Source organism: Cucurbita moschata, unplaced genomic scaffold (assembly GCF_002738365.1).
Source record: "Cucurbita moschata cultivar Rifu unplaced genomic scaffold, Cmos_1.0 Cmo_Scf00011, whole genome shotgun sequence".
NCBI lineage: Eukaryota > Viridiplantae > Streptophyta > Magnoliopsida > Cucurbitales > Cucurbitaceae > Cucurbita > Cucurbita moschata.
This window is the reverse complement of record NW_019268527.1, coordinates 4725587-4741223: the sequence shown is the minus strand read 5'-3', so window position 1 is coordinate 4741223 and position 15637 is coordinate 4725587. Positions and strand designations below refer to the sequence as shown.

The 15637-nt window shown below is 35.0% G+C and overlaps 3 protein-coding genes and 1 long non-coding RNA gene across 10 annotated transcripts in view; all 4 read left to right on the top strand.

Annotated features, from left to right (window-relative positions):
• LOC111450016 overlaps positions 1 to 1897 on the top strand; it is a 7861-nt gene extending 5964 nt beyond the window's left edge. Inside the window, exons 8-12 of one of the 4 annotated variants that reach the window (XM_023090147.1) lie at positions 79 to 419; positions 490 to 593; positions 1111 to 1381; positions 1484 to 1560; positions 1710 to 1897. In XM_023090147.1, the coding sequence (XP_022945915.1) occupies positions 79 to 419; positions 490 to 593; positions 1111 to 1181 (516 nt within the window). In that variant the 3' untranslated portion in view covers positions 1182 to 1381; positions 1484 to 1560; positions 1710 to 1897. Of the gene's footprint in view, positions 1 to 78; positions 420 to 489; positions 594 to 1110; positions 1561 to 1709 lie in introns of those variants that run through there. The other 3 variants (XM_023090148.1, XM_023090146.1, XM_023090149.1) reach the window with 3 other exon arrangements.
• Positions 1898 to 4407: 2510 nt separating this feature from the next.
• LOC111449674 (probable serine/threonine-protein kinase PIX7) lies at positions 4408 to 8025 on the top strand. Of its 2 annotated transcripts, XM_023089678.1 has the most exons (7): positions 4926 to 5031; positions 5501 to 5595; positions 5851 to 6194; positions 6325 to 6460; positions 6662 to 6798; positions 6872 to 6995; positions 7221 to 8025. In XM_023089678.1, exons 2-7 carry the CDS (start codon positions 5562 to 5564, stop codon positions 7745 to 7747), a joined length of 1302 nt encoding a protein of 433 aa, XP_022945446.1. In that variant the 5' UTR covers positions 4926 to 5031; positions 5501 to 5561; the 3' UTR covers positions 7748 to 8025. The 2 variants fall into 2 exon arrangements, with proteins under 2 accessions (XP_022945445.1, XP_022945446.1); XM_023089677.1 differs by lacking the exon at positions 5501 to 5595 and having other exon boundaries at positions 4408 to 5031.
• Positions 8026 to 8155: 130 nt separating this feature from the next.
• Positions 8156 to 9626, top strand: LOC111449675. Its single transcript, XR_002711696.1, has 2 exons — positions 8156 to 9089; positions 9206 to 9626. It is a non-coding gene; the product is annotated as an uncharacterized LOC111449675 (long non-coding RNA).
• A 2389-nt stretch (positions 9627 to 12015) lies between these two features.
• Positions 12016 to 15637, top strand: part of LOC111449629 (alpha-amylase 3, chloroplastic-like) — a 7216-nt gene continuing 3594 nt past the window's right edge. Inside the window, exons 1-9 of one of the 3 annotated variants that reach the window (XM_023089607.1) lie at positions 12017 to 12400; positions 12622 to 12752; positions 12858 to 12912; positions 12996 to 13118; positions 13242 to 13362; positions 13671 to 14020; positions 14314 to 14541; positions 14587 to 14972; positions 15292 to 15481. In XM_023089607.1, coding sequence (XP_022945375.1) covers positions 12125 to 12400; positions 12622 to 12752; positions 12858 to 12912; positions 12996 to 13118; positions 13242 to 13362; positions 13671 to 14020; positions 14314 to 14541; positions 14587 to 14972; positions 15292 to 15481 — 1860 coding nt within the window. In that variant the 5' untranslated portion in view covers positions 12017 to 12124. Of the gene's footprint in view, positions 12401 to 12621; positions 12753 to 12857; positions 12913 to 12995; positions 13119 to 13241; positions 13363 to 13670; positions 14021 to 14313; positions 14973 to 15291; positions 15482 to 15637 lie in introns of all 3 variants that reach the window. The other 2 variants (XM_023089608.1, XM_023089606.1) reach the window with 2 other exon arrangements.

Below are 15637 nucleotides of genomic sequence, written 5' to 3'. Positions count from 1 at the left end.
CCCCCACACCCAAACACACATCCACACCAATTCCACATGATGTCCAATCAGCAGTTATCTGAAGGGTTTAAATTTCAGGTTTTGACACTTCAGGCGTCAAATTTAACATCCGAAGATCTGACCATGACGGTTCTTGCTCCATCTTCATCCTCTTATCCATCCGTCATTTCATTGAATTCCTCATCATCATCACCTATGAGTCGATACTGGGTTTTAAATGAAGTTGCTGGTGAGAAGTATAGTACATCACTGGAAAGGCCGAGATCAATCCCTGTTGCATCTGAGAATCAAAGACACAATGTTGATTTTGGAGGCCGGCCAATTCCTTTTGAAGAACTATCTTCTCCCATGTCAGATATCATCCCAAGTGCTGGTTTAGGTTGCTCGCATTTGTGCCTCCAGAGTAGAATTCCATTAGGGTAATAAATAATTCCTTTGTCACTGTATCAATAGTTTTCCCAGCACTCATTGTTTGCTTGGTCTCTGCAGATGTATTCCTTCTCAATCCACAACTACCATCAAACTTGAGCTACTTCCCTTGACTGATGGCATAATTACTCTTGAAACGTTACAGATTAATATCAAGGAAAAAGGTAATGATTGTCATTATTTTATTTTCTATGCTTTCTTCAATTATGTATTTACTGTGTCCCATCAACAAAAAATTTATGTACCTACTGTGATAAGAAGCTAAATGATTCTGCTCAAGTATCTATTGTCCATTCAATCAATTAAAAGATTAATAATAATAATAATAATAATTCTTAAGTGAGCTCCATACTAAAATTGAGAATCATTTCCCTAGATTTTTGTCCCTCCTTAAAACGAATATGGAATCACTCTCATTTCCCCTTTTCCCAACGAACAGATTTTTTCCCCTCATGATTTTCTTTGTTTCGATAATTCAAATTTTATTTCTATGCCTTACATTAGGGAATAATATCTTCATTCTTATTATGCGCAAGATCATAGATATTGTTCTTATTGTGCCATTCTTCATGTTCATCAATTTTTCATGTAAATTCATTCGCATTCTCGTTTGCATTGACTTGTCATGATTTTTTTGAAAGTTATTAAGTAGAAATTCCTTTAATCATTTTGGTGTGACAGGTGTTACGTATATCCCCGAGCACCCACTGAAAATAAATGCGACTTCCAGCATTTCTACTGCGATTATTTAAGATGGTTCCTAGTATTTCACATTTACTCTCGAACACTGCAAGGGCCCATCCAAGGCCCGCCCTTTCGGCCATTCTTGAATCAGAATTTTTATGGTTTCTAGGCCAATCAACGACCATTCGCGCTCGTTTGCCTTCTCTTTGAGTGTGCTTGATATACCCATATCAATCTATCTTGGATATATAGCTTTTAGTTGTGTGTTGTAAGTTGTGTATCCCTCGTCTTGGAAATGGAATCGATGTACATCCTGGAATCTCAAAATATATACCTGTTTCACTTTTATTTTTTTTGATTGTGCTTCTAGGTTACTGCACCCAGAAAACAGTGGAGAAACTGTGAATCTGCAACTTTTTCTGTGGCTGCTTTTTGATACATTAGATTGTAAGCTTCTATTCTTACATCTATTAAAACCGAAGTCCTTTTCAGATATTCTGTTCCTGAATCTAAACATAATGCTTAACAACACTGTCATTTTGCCTCCTTTTCATCCTTTCTCTAACATGTAATGGTGCCTATGAACTGTCCAACAGGACGTTTTCTGCGCGGAGCAATCATCCAAAATAGACCACACAAAATTAAGCCAACTTCACTGGACAGGTCTAGTCTAAGTTTCAGAATTGAATTATTGATGCTGTTCTTGATATTTATTGGATATTATTTGACTTTATTAGTTGAAAATAAATCTATTTAAATTCAATAAAAAAAAATTATAAAATTCATGTCTTTGTCTTTTCTTAGAACAAAATATTACAACTATGCATCAATGTGTGATTACTTGTGCTATGGTTAAAGCTAGTGCTTTGCAACTTGTAGATGATAGAGGAAATTTGTTGATTTTAAGCAGGAAAGGAAAAAAAATGTCTCTTTAGGCTCGCCCACTACCAATCTCAACATGTCGGGATATTTGGACACCCACCTAGCACCCGCTTCACTTACATAATTAGTGTAGTTGAAGGAGGTAAAGCAATTTCGGCTCCTCTCCTTCTTGGGTCGAGTTGCTACGCTCCTCTCTGTCTTAACTTGAACTAATGTTACTCTAGTTTATGTTCAAGTAAAAAGTAGCGTAGAAATGAGTGGAGTGTTACTCCATTGGTCCCCTTGCTATGGTGATGAAAGTTCTTTGTCATAGGCTAGAAAATCTTTGGAGGGCTTGATGGTCTAGTTTTTCTCCACACCTTTTGACTTTTATATCTAATACTCACATATGCCAAGCCCCTAGTGAAAAGAGTACAATAACACATTATTCCCTCCTATATGTAGAAAGAGACTGTGGGAAATAACTAAAATCAACGTTTCCAAGATATTTTGAATTAGGTGTTTAAAATGTTCGACAGAGGACTATCACTTCTCTACTGCAAATTGAGTATCTTTACAACCAATAAGTTTATGATATTTTATTTGATGATATACCATTCTCGTTAAATAGATATTTCTTAAACCCTACGTGTGTTACCCTATTCAACCCATTTTCTAAAAATTTCATCTTTATCATAATTCTTCAATCGGTGATCTTTTCATGGACATATTTGGGAGTAGTTCAACTTTTCACTTTATAAATAGAGCCTTTCTTTGAAGTGATATAAAAATTTCTCGGTCATCAATTATATTTCATTGCTACAATCATTTTGACAAAGATTAAGACTATTTTTAGTTGAATTATTTGAATGATATCATTTATTGTCATATGAATTTGACTAAAATTAGAACATCCCATTCAAGATATTGCCACATAATTCAAATATCTTTTTTAAAATATGAGAAATAATTGATAGTGTCCAAAATTGTTTACAACAAAATAGAGATTATAAACACCAAAATTGAATTTATGATATTAATTTATTCAACTTAATTACGTTAAAAATAGACCCCACAAGTTTTTTTTTTTTTTTTCTTTTTAACAGCAATTATTTGATTCTTAATTTAAGAAAATAATTTTAAAAAGAAAAAAAAAAAATCTACATATGAAAATACCGGTACCCTTTTTTGGCATCATAAGTTATAAATTAAAATATATTATCATGTCATGGATGTGTCATTTTCATAGTGTTATTATATAAACTTTAATCAAAATAATTTACTACAACGAGCTATTATTGTCTAAAATTAAATTAAAAAATAATTAGTTTTAATCAATAAATTAAAATTTAAATCTAGAATGACGAAAGTCAAACTATGTGGTGCACGTTTATGCTTCAAAAGTCAATCATCTATTCTTTGAATTTGCATTAAGTCTTTTTAAATAATTTTAATTATATTTTAAATTTATCATCAAATAAGAACCAATTTAGAACTTATAAAAGGTAATTTTAGGTAAAATTAGATTATTTAATATAATTAATTAAAATAAAAAATCCACTCAAATCTTTTTAATATTCACAAATTTTTAGCTGAAAAATAATGAATTTAAAAGTATTGATAAAAATATAATATATTTTTTTTTTCTAATATCAAAATAATTTCTCGCTGACAAAGACATTCACAAATTGACAATTTATTTAAATACATTACATAATGTATTAGTTAACAATAATTAGTAAACTGAGTCAAATAGTTTTTTTTTTTGAAAATGAATTAAAATTATAAAATATTTATTTAGAAAATAATAAAAAAAAATTAATGTCCAAATCATAATATCCTTTGTGTCAACAAAATTAGATCAATAAAAAGCTTGAAATGATTGGGGCTGGGCTCTATTATTGTAATTTAGGGCGGAGGGTGGGGTAGGGGTAGAATCGGTCTTTCACATTTTATTATTATTTTTTTAATTTTCCAGAAAAAAATAAAATAGAGGGAAAATTGAAAAGAGGTGCGTGCAAGACACCGAATAATTTGACGTGCGCATTCAAATCCGCCCACGAAGGCAGACACGTCAACATCCCTGTGGGGCCATGGTCATCTTCTCTCTCATGCCCGTACTGCCCGATTTTCCCACTTTCGATTTGCCCGAAATGTTTGGTCCATTCTTATTTGGCACCCCGGGCCACGGTCAGCTGACACGACCGGCAGTTTGGTCACTGCCCGTTTCCCCGGGCAGCTACGCTAACTTTTGTCCAGTCTTTGATTCCATTGGAAAATGGGAAAAATAAAAATTAAAAAAAAAAAAAAAGGAAAAAAAAGGAGGAGAGAGAATTGAATATTTTTTGGAAAATAAATTTCTTTTTCTTATCTATATTTTAAATTAATTAATTAAATTTCTTTTTGTGTATAAAATTTATAACTTTACCAGCTTAAAACTAATCTAGTTGTTCTTGTTGGAAAACCCATCTTGGGGATAGTCTCGATTTTTTAGGCGCAGAGATTTGTAAGGTTAAGCTGTGGGGAACTTGGGAGTATCATTGTCTGTTGATGAAGGAGGAGGAGATTTGTTTATGACCTCATTCTAGTCGATCGAATTTCGCCTTCTAAAGGGTTTCTTATGGAATTCATCGATTTCTATACGATCTGGTAATCTTCTTCTCAACAACTGGATGTTTTCCTCTTTTTTGCCCCAAGTGAAACGAGGTAAATTTGAGTGATCTTGTGGTAGTCTTCACTTTCTTGTTTCGAAGCCAAGTTGAAGTAGCGACTCGAGAAGGTAAGGCACTGGATGGTGTTTCGGATTCGGGGGGTTTTATGCGATTATCTGTGTTCTTTTGGGTAGTTGAGCTATGGAGGTAATCGCTGAAGATGGGAAAGTTGTGTCTCGGGTAGTGACCGAATCGAAGTGGACGAAGAAGCAGAAGAACAACAAAGAACAGGTTGAAACTGTGGAAGAGGAAACTGGCTGTTGGATTGCTCTGAGGATTTTTCGTAGCTGCATTTCTTCGAGATCCAAAGTTGATAGTTCGATTAGTGGGACTAGTATTAACTATGGTAATCACTTATGTTCTTGTCATATTCTCTGTAGTTCGCTTTCTGGCTTAAAGCTTAGATTCATTGTTTTCTGGGATTTCCTGTAATTTCTAATTTGGTCCATGTTCTTTAAGGCTCTCATTTTGTTTGTTTTGATTTCTGAACATTTTACTGATGTCAGCATCCGTACTTGAAATCATTGAACAATGCGAGTTCTTAATCTCGCATTATCGTTAATTGACCCTCACTTATGGATATTAGTAGATGATTATTAAGTTTAGGAAAGTTGTTAAGGTAGTCCTGAGCATAAGTCATGGGGGATTTATTGCTTCAAACCAGAAAATGGATCTTGAAGCTCTTCTGAGCATATTGTGAGACTTATCTGGTAAAGCTTCAGTAGAAAGCAGGAAGAGTTTTCTTGAACGCAGCCTTTACCTTCTGAACCAGGAAGGATCTTCTAGACTTATGAAACCCCTTGTTGCAAATGCAGACCGATTATAATCTTCGAACCAGGAAGGATGCATACTGACTGGTGATATTTTGGGTTGACAATGGTTTGGATGTTCATGGAAATAGTCATAAGAGGTATGGTGCATCGTAATCTTCGAAAGGTTGTAGTTGGTGGGTAAGTTACTGATTGTTTATAGGAATGGGGAATTTATTCGTTATTTCTCGAGTAATGGAAGGTCGAAGAAAACTGAACATATAGACTTGGAAACATTTTAATGGAGGTTTTGAGTTCATTGTTGTGCTTCAAGTTTATATTATATTGAGTATTTTTCTGACCTTTTATCTTTTAAGAAAATTGAAGTTTCCTAATTAATGGTGTTTTTGTGTCAGCTGAAAGCAAGTCTACAGTGGATTCGAGTAGAGACCAGCCGACGCCTCAAGAAATATCTTCTACAAACACAAGTATGAGTAATGCAGAAAGTAATTCATCCACTTCCAAACTAGAAGAGGAACTCAAAATATCTCCTCATCTACGGAAATTTTCTTTCAATGATCTTAAGTTGGCGACGAGGAACTTCAGACCGGAGAGTCTTCTTGGTGAGGGCGGTTTTGGTTGTGTTTTTAAGGGTTGGGTTGAAGAAAACGGAACTGCTCCAGTTAAACCTGGCACAGGACTCACTGTTGCTGTTAAAACGCTCAACCATGATGGTCTTCAAGGCCATAAAGAGTGGATGGTTTGAAGCTTCTCTGATCTGTTGTCTTTTTATATGTATATTTTGGAGTTTACATTTTTCATCCTGTATGGATGGTAGGAAAATAACCATATGTTCTATTCTCTAATCGATGCGCTGTGTTATGTGGCAGGCTGAGGTGAATTTTCTTAGTGATCTCAAACATCCCAACTTGGTCAAACTTATCGGTTACTGCAATGAAGATGATCAAAGACTGCTTGTATATGAGTTCATGCCCAGAGGAAGCCTGGAGAATCATCTTTTCCGGAGTATGTTACTTCCTTTCTTATGATAAAATTGTCCATTCCATCCATCCTGTAGTTTTTGGGTAAACAGTGCATTCTTTGAGTCTCTAAGTCCATGGCTTATGATTTCGGGTCTGTTAACTAGTTAATTAGCTAAGTCTCTGGTGTTTAGAGATTGATCCATGGCTTCTGTTTCTCACTTGTAAAACTCTACATCATATGCAGGATCTTTACCTCTTCCGTGGTCTATTAGGATGAAAATTGCACTAGGTGCTGCTAAGGGTCTTGCTTTTCTTCACGAAGAAGCGAAAAGGCCGGTTATATATCGTGATTTCAAAACATCTAACATCCTATTAGACGCCGTATGTGACAGAAACTATGGTTATAATATGTTTTTATTCATTATGTATCTTCCTGACAATGTCACTCTTTTAGGAATACAATGCCAAGCTTTCTGATTTCGGACTTGCAAAAGATGGCCCCGATGGAGATAAAACCCATGTCTCTACTCGTGTGATGGGAACATATGGCTATGCAGCTCCAGAATACGTAATGACTGGTGAGTTTTAGAACATTCAATCTTTTTTTAGTAAGTATAGCGTGTGGTGATTTACATTCTTGTCACTCGTCAATTCTCTTGCCCATATGCCCCCATGGCACGCAACGCTCGGATTAAAATTGTAGAATTTGGAAGTTTGGATCTGTGTTATCTTGTTAGTCTACTAGTGCCTGTTCATTCTCTTGGTGATTGTTCGTTTTGATCTGATAAGTGCCCCTCTGGCAGGACATCTTACATCAAGAAGTGATGTGTATAGTTTCGGAGTCGTTCTTCTTGAAATGTTAACTGGCAGAAGATCCATGGACAAAAACCGTCCTAACGGTGAACATAATCTTGTCGAGTGGGCACGGCCATACCTAGGAGAGAAAAAGAGATTCTATCGTTTGATAGACCCTAGGCTTGAAGGGCATTTCTCAATAAAAGGTGCTCAAAAGGCAGTACAATTGGCTGCTCAATGCCTTAGCCGAGATCAAAAGGTCAGACCCTTAATGAGTGAAGTTGTTGAAGCCTTGAAGCCTCTCCCAAACCTCAAGGACATGGCAAGTTCATCTTATTATTTTCAGACAATGCAAGCCGACCGCGTCCGATCGAGCCCAATGGCGAGAAATGGCTACCACACAGCTGCAGGACCAGTTCCGAAGAACGGGCAGCAACTACGCAGCCATTCAATCGCCAATGGATCTCATGCTTCTCCATATCATCAGCAGCAGCAGCAACCCCATCCATCTCCAAAACCCAATGTCAAACCCTGAAACTTGGGTTGTTTGGTAATTAATCAGTAATTATCTAGTTGTGTTAACCCATCTCATTTTGTCAATCAGTAGTTTTCCCCCCCTTCTACCTCAGTATAGATAGATGTTTATTTTGCAAACAGCATTTGCTGGTGGATCATTGAAAATGCTACTGATAGACATGTCTGCTCTATCACCACCTTGTTAAAATGGGAAACCTGGCAGAAGAGTGTACCATAGCAGATGAATTTTGTTCATCATTTTCAATGTCATATTATTTTGAGAAAGAACAGAAAGAACTCCATATCCTTTTCATTTTAGTGATCCTACCCGTGAGATTCCATCTTGGTTGGAGAGGGTAGCGAAACATCCCTTATAAAGGTGTGAAAATCTCTCCCTAGTAAACGTGTTTTAAAAACTTTGAGGGAAAGTCTAAAGAGGACAATATCCACTAGCAGTGGGCTTGAGTCGTTACAAATGGTATCAGAGCTAAACACTGGACGGTGTGTCAGCGATGACGCCAGCCTCCAAAGAGGGTAGATTGTGAGATCCCACGTTGGTTGGAGAGGGGAACGAAGCATTTCTTATAAGAGTGTGGAAACCTCTTTCTAGTAGACACGTTTTAAAAACCTCGAAGGAAAAGCTAAAGAGGACAATATCTATTAGCGGTGGATATGGGCCGTTACCGTGGATCTTAGCTTGGATGATAAAGTTGAACTAAGAAATGGATTGACAAATTATTAGACAACTGAGAGAGCACCATATAAGCCTGATGATTGAATCAAGTGGTTTGACTGCTAAAAGTTATTGGAATAAGGATTCATTTGTTGTTGGAATCATAGTGGATATTGAATGGCTTCTCATTCTCATCTGGTTTATATATTATATAACTTATTGACATGTGTGTTCTTACGCCATATCCACTTTCTCAATGCATACACCAACCGATCGAGAAAGCAAAGGTATGCAGCTATGGACAAAATATTATCATAAAATACAAGATTGTGGGTGGCCGACGGTGAACCGAAAGGTCCCGAACCGTTCGGAATCCGCCGCGTGGACGGCAGAGAAAAGAATCCATCATTAGAAACAACTGAAAAGACCTGACCCATTTCGGCAAATTCTGATTCAGTCGGAGCTTTTGAGTGAAAATGGGTTACCTAATTCGCACAGTTCCTCCACTATGGCGCTGAGTAATTGCTTCAATGATGAGGAGAATGACGCGGAGTGTGTGCGGTCTGATCTGTCTTTGATTTCCACTTGGGATTCACTGTTTCTCAGTTCCAATTCTCCATTTGTCACCACAAATTCACTCGCTAAGAGCGAAGATTTCTCCGAAAGCTTCTGGGTTTTCACAGTGCAGGTAAGGTGTTTGTTGTATGTCCTGTTCCCTTTCTTCAGCCTACGGTGATCACTGTAGTGTTCTTAATGCTTTCTGAAATCTTGGGTCGTATATCTTTTCTATGTCAATCTTCTCAGGAGGATCAGAAACTAAGTTCATGATCATTCATTAGTTGGATTCTGGTCTTGAATTGCTCCTATGAAGATGATGATCGTCCTTCCCAGCTGCTGGCTTGGATAATGGAGCAGCCATTTGATTGCTGCAAGTTCAATGAAGTGATTCAACCTGGCATCTGGGGAACTTGATACAGGACACTTCTCTTATCTGCAGCAGCCTGAGATTCATTCTGAAACAAGGACAAGGGTTGGCTTCTTTGAATTTGCAGCTAAAAGAGGTGTGTTTTCTTTTCAAAGCAAGAAACGTTCATGTTCTAGGTTTCGAGGTTACTAAAGTTACTCGTTGTGATCTAAATTGATCGTATATCAACAGTAATTAACATGTAATCGAGTTAAAATTTTATAAGCTATTTGATCACACGAAAGCTTGTGTCTGTTGCTTCGTTGAATTGTGCAGCCAAAAGAGCTGTGTTCTTCTTTCGAAAGCAAGAAACCTTCGTGTTCTATGTTTCGAAGTTACTAAAGTTACTTGTTGTGAGCTAAATCAATCGTAGATCGACCGTGATTAACATGTACTTGAAATTGGTCCGATCTTTGGCTTTAGTGTTGTGAAATGGGTCAAAGATGCTTTTTTTTTTTTTTTTTTTTTCACAAAAGAAAAGTACTGAATGAAATTGGGCCATATGAAAGGTATATTTATTTATTCTTATTATTATTATTTTAAAAAAGAAAAAAGCTATATTTATTTATTATTATTGTTATTTTAAAAAAGAAAAAAGCTATATTTATTAATTATTATTGTTATTTTAAAAAAGAAAAAAGCTATATTTATTCTGATAAATAAATATTGAAAAAGTAATAAAATATATTAAAAGTAAAAATCAATAACATTACTCATTGTCAAATTATGAGGAAAAAGATTTATAATCAATGTTCATTTTACTTTATATTAAAACTTTCAAACTTTCTTTTATTTATTGGACCATTTTTATTCAAACATAAACTTTATATTACATTTATTATTATTTTTAATTCGACTAAGAATTTGAATCTTCGATCTAAAAAGAATATTTCAATCATTAAATTACGTTTAAATTGACTATAATATCGAATCAAATATCGAGAAATTATTGAAATTTAGAAATTTAATGATTCCGGAATTTAGATTCTTTCACTTATTTATTTTATATTTAAAATGTAATTTTACCTTTTTGCCCTTATTCATTATTTGTGGAACTAACCATTTTCTAAAAAACATTATCTTCCAAATGCTTAACTAAAAAACTTTTGCACTTTTTTACCTTAAAAATATGATTTGATGATGAGATAACTAAAACTAAGAATATTACCTAAAATTTTTAAAACCCTACTTTTTATATAATAAAAAAAACCCATTTTTGGGGTTTTTGTGAAAAAAAAAAATTGGATTTTTAATTTTTGGGTCCATATGCACGTTGGTGAAGAGTGGCATGACGTTCTAAATTTTTTTAAACGAAGGGGTATTATAGTCATTGTTATTTCGATCTACCGCTATTAAGACAAATTATTTTAGGCTCTTTCTAGCCCTTACCCTTCAAATCAATATTATAAAGAGTAATAAAATTACCTAATTTTACCTTTCAAAAATAAATTTTGATCGCAATAATATACCTAATATTTTATAAAGTTATTACAACATTCAAATTAAATTATATAAATACCCCTCATAAAATGAGATTTTTTTATAATTATTTTACCATTTTCTCAATAAATAAATAAATAAGATTTCCAATGTCCAACAATGGCAGAATGATAGATTGAACTATCAACATTTATAATGATAATAGACGTCTTATTCACGGAACTAATCTCAAATATGAATTTAATGTGATGTGATAGAAAAAAAAAAAGAAATAACTAAAAAAAAATGCGACACTATACAAATCTAAATTTTAGGATCGACATATATAAAAAATCTCACTATTTCTTAGATTTATGGACCCAGTTCAAGTTAGGGAGACCGAGAACATTTAAAAAAAAAACTCTTGCAACTTTTGTGTAAATGCATCAAAGACAGTATCGGTGTGAGATCTCACTAAGAAATCTCTCTTGAGTACACCCGTTTTAAAACCTTGAGAGGAAGTCTATAGAGAAAAGCTAAAAAATGACGATATCTGTTAGCGGTGGACTTGAACGATTATAATATGATAAAGATGATTAGTACGAGCGTGTGACACGTTTCAAAATTTAACAAAATAGAGTGAAACATATCTTATACCAAATTGATAGGGAAAAAGAGAGAATTTGGAAGGAAATAAATTAAGAAAAAAAAAAAAGAAATGAATTTTAACTATTTTGATATATTTTCTTTTGTAGACCGCAAAATAAGTACAATTCTTCACCGCCCCTGCAGGATATTTTGCTAAATCCGCAAACAACCCGCCAGAGTTGCCTAATTACATGAACCCACCCCAATTAAAACTACTTTATCTATTTCTGCCCCTAATTATAATATAAAAAACTAACCATGCACGTTTCGTTTCGTTGAAAAAGGCAAATTTAGATACTTCACGTCAAGGTCCTTGTACTTTTTCAATTTCATTGATTTTGATCTTTATTTTTCCAAATTTTCATTTTAACCCCTATATTTTAAAAATCTTTTAATACGAATTTATAAATACATTTTAAGAAATTTAATCAGCATCGAAAAAATAAAAAATAAATAAAAGGACCTAACTGATCAATTAAAATTAATAAATATTAAATTTATTTATTTTAAAATTAAAATCTATTTTAATTAACAAATATCGTCCACTCTTGTCATTTATCTTCAATCTCTTTCTCGTTTCGTTTTCGTTCTCTCTCTTCTGTTCTTCGTTCAATTTTTATTTTTATTTTTGATTTTTTTGATTTTTTTGATTTTTGGGTCTGCGGCAGAGAGGAAGTGGCAGCAGGGGGATCATGTCGACCATTGTACTCGATCCTCTTCTCTATCACTGCGGGAAAGGGAAACAGAGATTCCAACGCCGTCCTAAATTCAATCCGCTGAAATCCTGTTCTTCCTTTACTTACTGTACCAATAAGCTTCTTTACCGTGGCCGAAGGACCTTTTTCAATCGCAATTCTTGTACGCTTCCTGTTCTTAGAGCTAGCTCAACTAATGCGGGTCTCCTTGAACCCTTTGAATCGACGGATGTTTTGCTCACGGAGACGTTCTTTGTTAAGCGTACTGAAAAGGTATATGGATTATATCTTATGATATGGGATTGTTTTTGTTTTTCTTCTCATTGTTCTTCTGGTTTTATTTGTGGGATCTGTTTTGTTGCTGCTGGGAAGTGCATTTCCCTTTTGGTTCGTTAGTTTTTCACTCTCGGGATGGGAGTTTTTTTTTGTTTACGTTTGCTTGTTTAACTTGATTTCCCTGAGTTTGAGAGTTGGTTGTTGATTTGAGCTTGTAGTTGGAGGGGAAGATCTCCGTCGGACTAGCACAGGGAAAGAACCAGAATCAGTGGGAGCTTACTATTGGATGTAACCTTTCTGGGAAATGGATTCTTCATTGGGGTGTGTCCTTAATCGATGATAGTGGCAGGTATTTCTCGTTTTGATCCAAAACTTGAAAATTTTTTATGCTGAGTTTTTTTTTTGTTCATGCCTTGCCTTCATCTAAAATGGGTTGAATGAATGAACCTTGCAGCGAATGGGATCAACCTCCTAAAGAAATGATACCCCCTGGTTCAATACCGATCAAAGTATGTTAATTTAATCTCTTGATTTCAGTGTCTAGGCTGCTCTAGCATAACCTGCGAAAGTGTAGTAACAATTATATTTTCAGGATTATGCTATTGAGACACCATTGAAAAAATCATCCTCGTCTGCTTTGGGAGATGCTGTTCATGAAGTGAAGATAGACCTTGTCCCTGACAAAGCAATTGCAGCTATAAATTTTGTTTTGAAGGTTGTTATTTTCAGTATTTAACAATTGAAGACGAGTCCTATACCTCTTTGGTCGTTGATCGTGTTCGTTTCTAATATTGCCAGTCCTTTTGGTGAATGGGACTTCTTACTTTTGGTAGTGCAGGATGAAGAAACTGGAACTTGGTATCAGCACAAAGGGAGAGATTTCAAGGTGCCTCTTTTAGGCTACCATGGTGGTGATGGCAATATAGTTGGAACGAAAAAGGGCTTGAACTTATGGCCAGGTTGGGGTGTCCTTAAATAATATATAATGTTTCTTTTAATTTGGCTATGCACAGCTATATATACTAAGTGATTTCCTTCAATGTATACATCTTAGAGTATCAAATTAGAAAGTAGTGCCTATGATCTGCTTGAAGTTATGTCTGAGTTCCATTTCTTGCTTCCACTGTGCACTATAGGGAATTTTATTAGTTTGTAGGTTATGATTTTGGATTGCCTGCCTCACTTCCAGTTTCCCTGGTGTTTATCTCATTCTTTCAGCTATTGTCTATCTCACGCTGGTGAGATGTTTAAATTTACTCAATTGTAGGGGCTTTGGGTCAGCTGTCCAACTTCATTGTTAAACCAGAACCAAATTCTAAAGGTCAAGAAAGCAGTGGTGAATCTGGAGATACAAAGGAGAAGAATTATTTGGAAGGATTCTACGAAGAGCTGCCTATTGTAAAAGAAGTGGCTGTTGATAACTCGGTCAGTGTTACAGTCAGGAAGTGTCCCGAAACAACCAAATATATTTTGTATTTGGAAACTGATGTACCTGGAGATGTTACTGTTCATTGGGGAGCGTGCAGAGATGAGACTAGGAAATGGGAGATTCCAGCTGCTCCTCATCCTCCAGAAACAACAGTGTTCAAGAAAAAGGCCTTGCGTACCCCACTACAGGTTCAGTGCAATTTTTTTCCCCTGAAATTTGAGTCAAACTGATTGCAAACTCATCACTGCTTATTTTGTTTATTAAGCCATCTAAAAACCATTGCATTGTCGTCCATTTTGTGAGAAAAGAGTTCATTACAAGTATATCTTTTAAAATTCATTAGAGTAATCCATATTTTAAACATTCTGTGCACACATGTACTTTTCAAATCTTCATGTTTGGATTTTGTTAAAATGCTTAAGTTTTGATTTCCAGTCAAGAATACTGTATTTTTCATTATTATGAAATACCCCGTTTGCAGCTGAAAAAAGACGGGAAGGGAAGTTGTGGAATTTTCACCGTGGAAGAAGAATTTGGAGGTTTTCTTTTTGTTCTCAAGCAGAATGAGAATTCTTGGTTAAACAACCAGGGAGAGGACTTCTACATCCCTTTCTCAAGCTCGAGTAACATGCCTGTTCAAAAGAAACAGATCAAATTAGAAGATACAGGAGTATCTATAAAATCTGGAGAAGGATCTGAGGGAGTTTCTGTCACTGCTTATACTGTTGGAATTATCAAGGAGATCAGAAACTTGGTTACTGACATTTCTTCTCAGAAGACTCCAAAGAAAAAAACCAAAGAAGCACAAGAAAGCATTCTTCAGGAAATTGAAAAACTGGCTGCTGAAGCCTATAGTATTTTCAGAAGTTCTACTCCGACTTTTACAGAGGAAATACTTGAGACTCCTAAACCTGTAGAACCACCCGTACAAATTTCCTCTGGCACAGGTTCAGGTTTTGAAATATTGTGCCAAGGGTTTAACTGGGAATCTCACAAGTCCGGAAGATGGTACGTGGAACTTAAAGAGAAAGCAGCAGAATTATCATCCCTTGGCTTCACCGTGTTATGGCTGCCACCTCCAACGGAATCTGTGTCACCAGAGGGGTACATGCCAAAGGACTTGTATAATTTAAATTCCAGGTAATTTATAAAAAATATTATAGCTTATACGACATGATAATTTTCGTATGGGTTTCTATGATTTTATTTCTTATGCGGAAACATGTAGAACCTTTTTTTAGTCCACTTCTAGATTTGCATTATCACTTGTTAAGCAACAGTATTCCAATGATAAAATTGTTGTTCCATCTCATGCATGGAGTCTAGAGAAATTTTCTCTAGTGATCAGCGAAATTTACTCCTTCCCCTCATATTTAATAAATTGAAAAATAAAAGACATCATCGTTACGGGTAGGATCTTAAATGTTTATATTTGTCAACTCTACTTTCTTCATTTCAGATATGGTAACATTGATGAGCTAAAGGATGTTGTGAAGACATTCCATGATGTTGGGATAAAGGTTCTTGGTGATGTTGTCCTAAATCATCGTTGTGCACAATTTCAAAATCAAAATGGTATTTGGAATATATTTGGTGGTCGCTTAAATTGGGATGATCGTGCAATAGTTTCAGATGATCCTCATTTTCAGGTTTGATTTTCTTTTTGTCCTCTCAGATGCCTGCACTTTAGTTTCTGTCTAATTTTCCACTTATATTTTATGAAATATTTCATGATGAAATGAAAATAAAAGGAACACTAGGTAAATGTGATCATTGAAAAAAAAAAAAAAAAAAAAAAAAAAAAA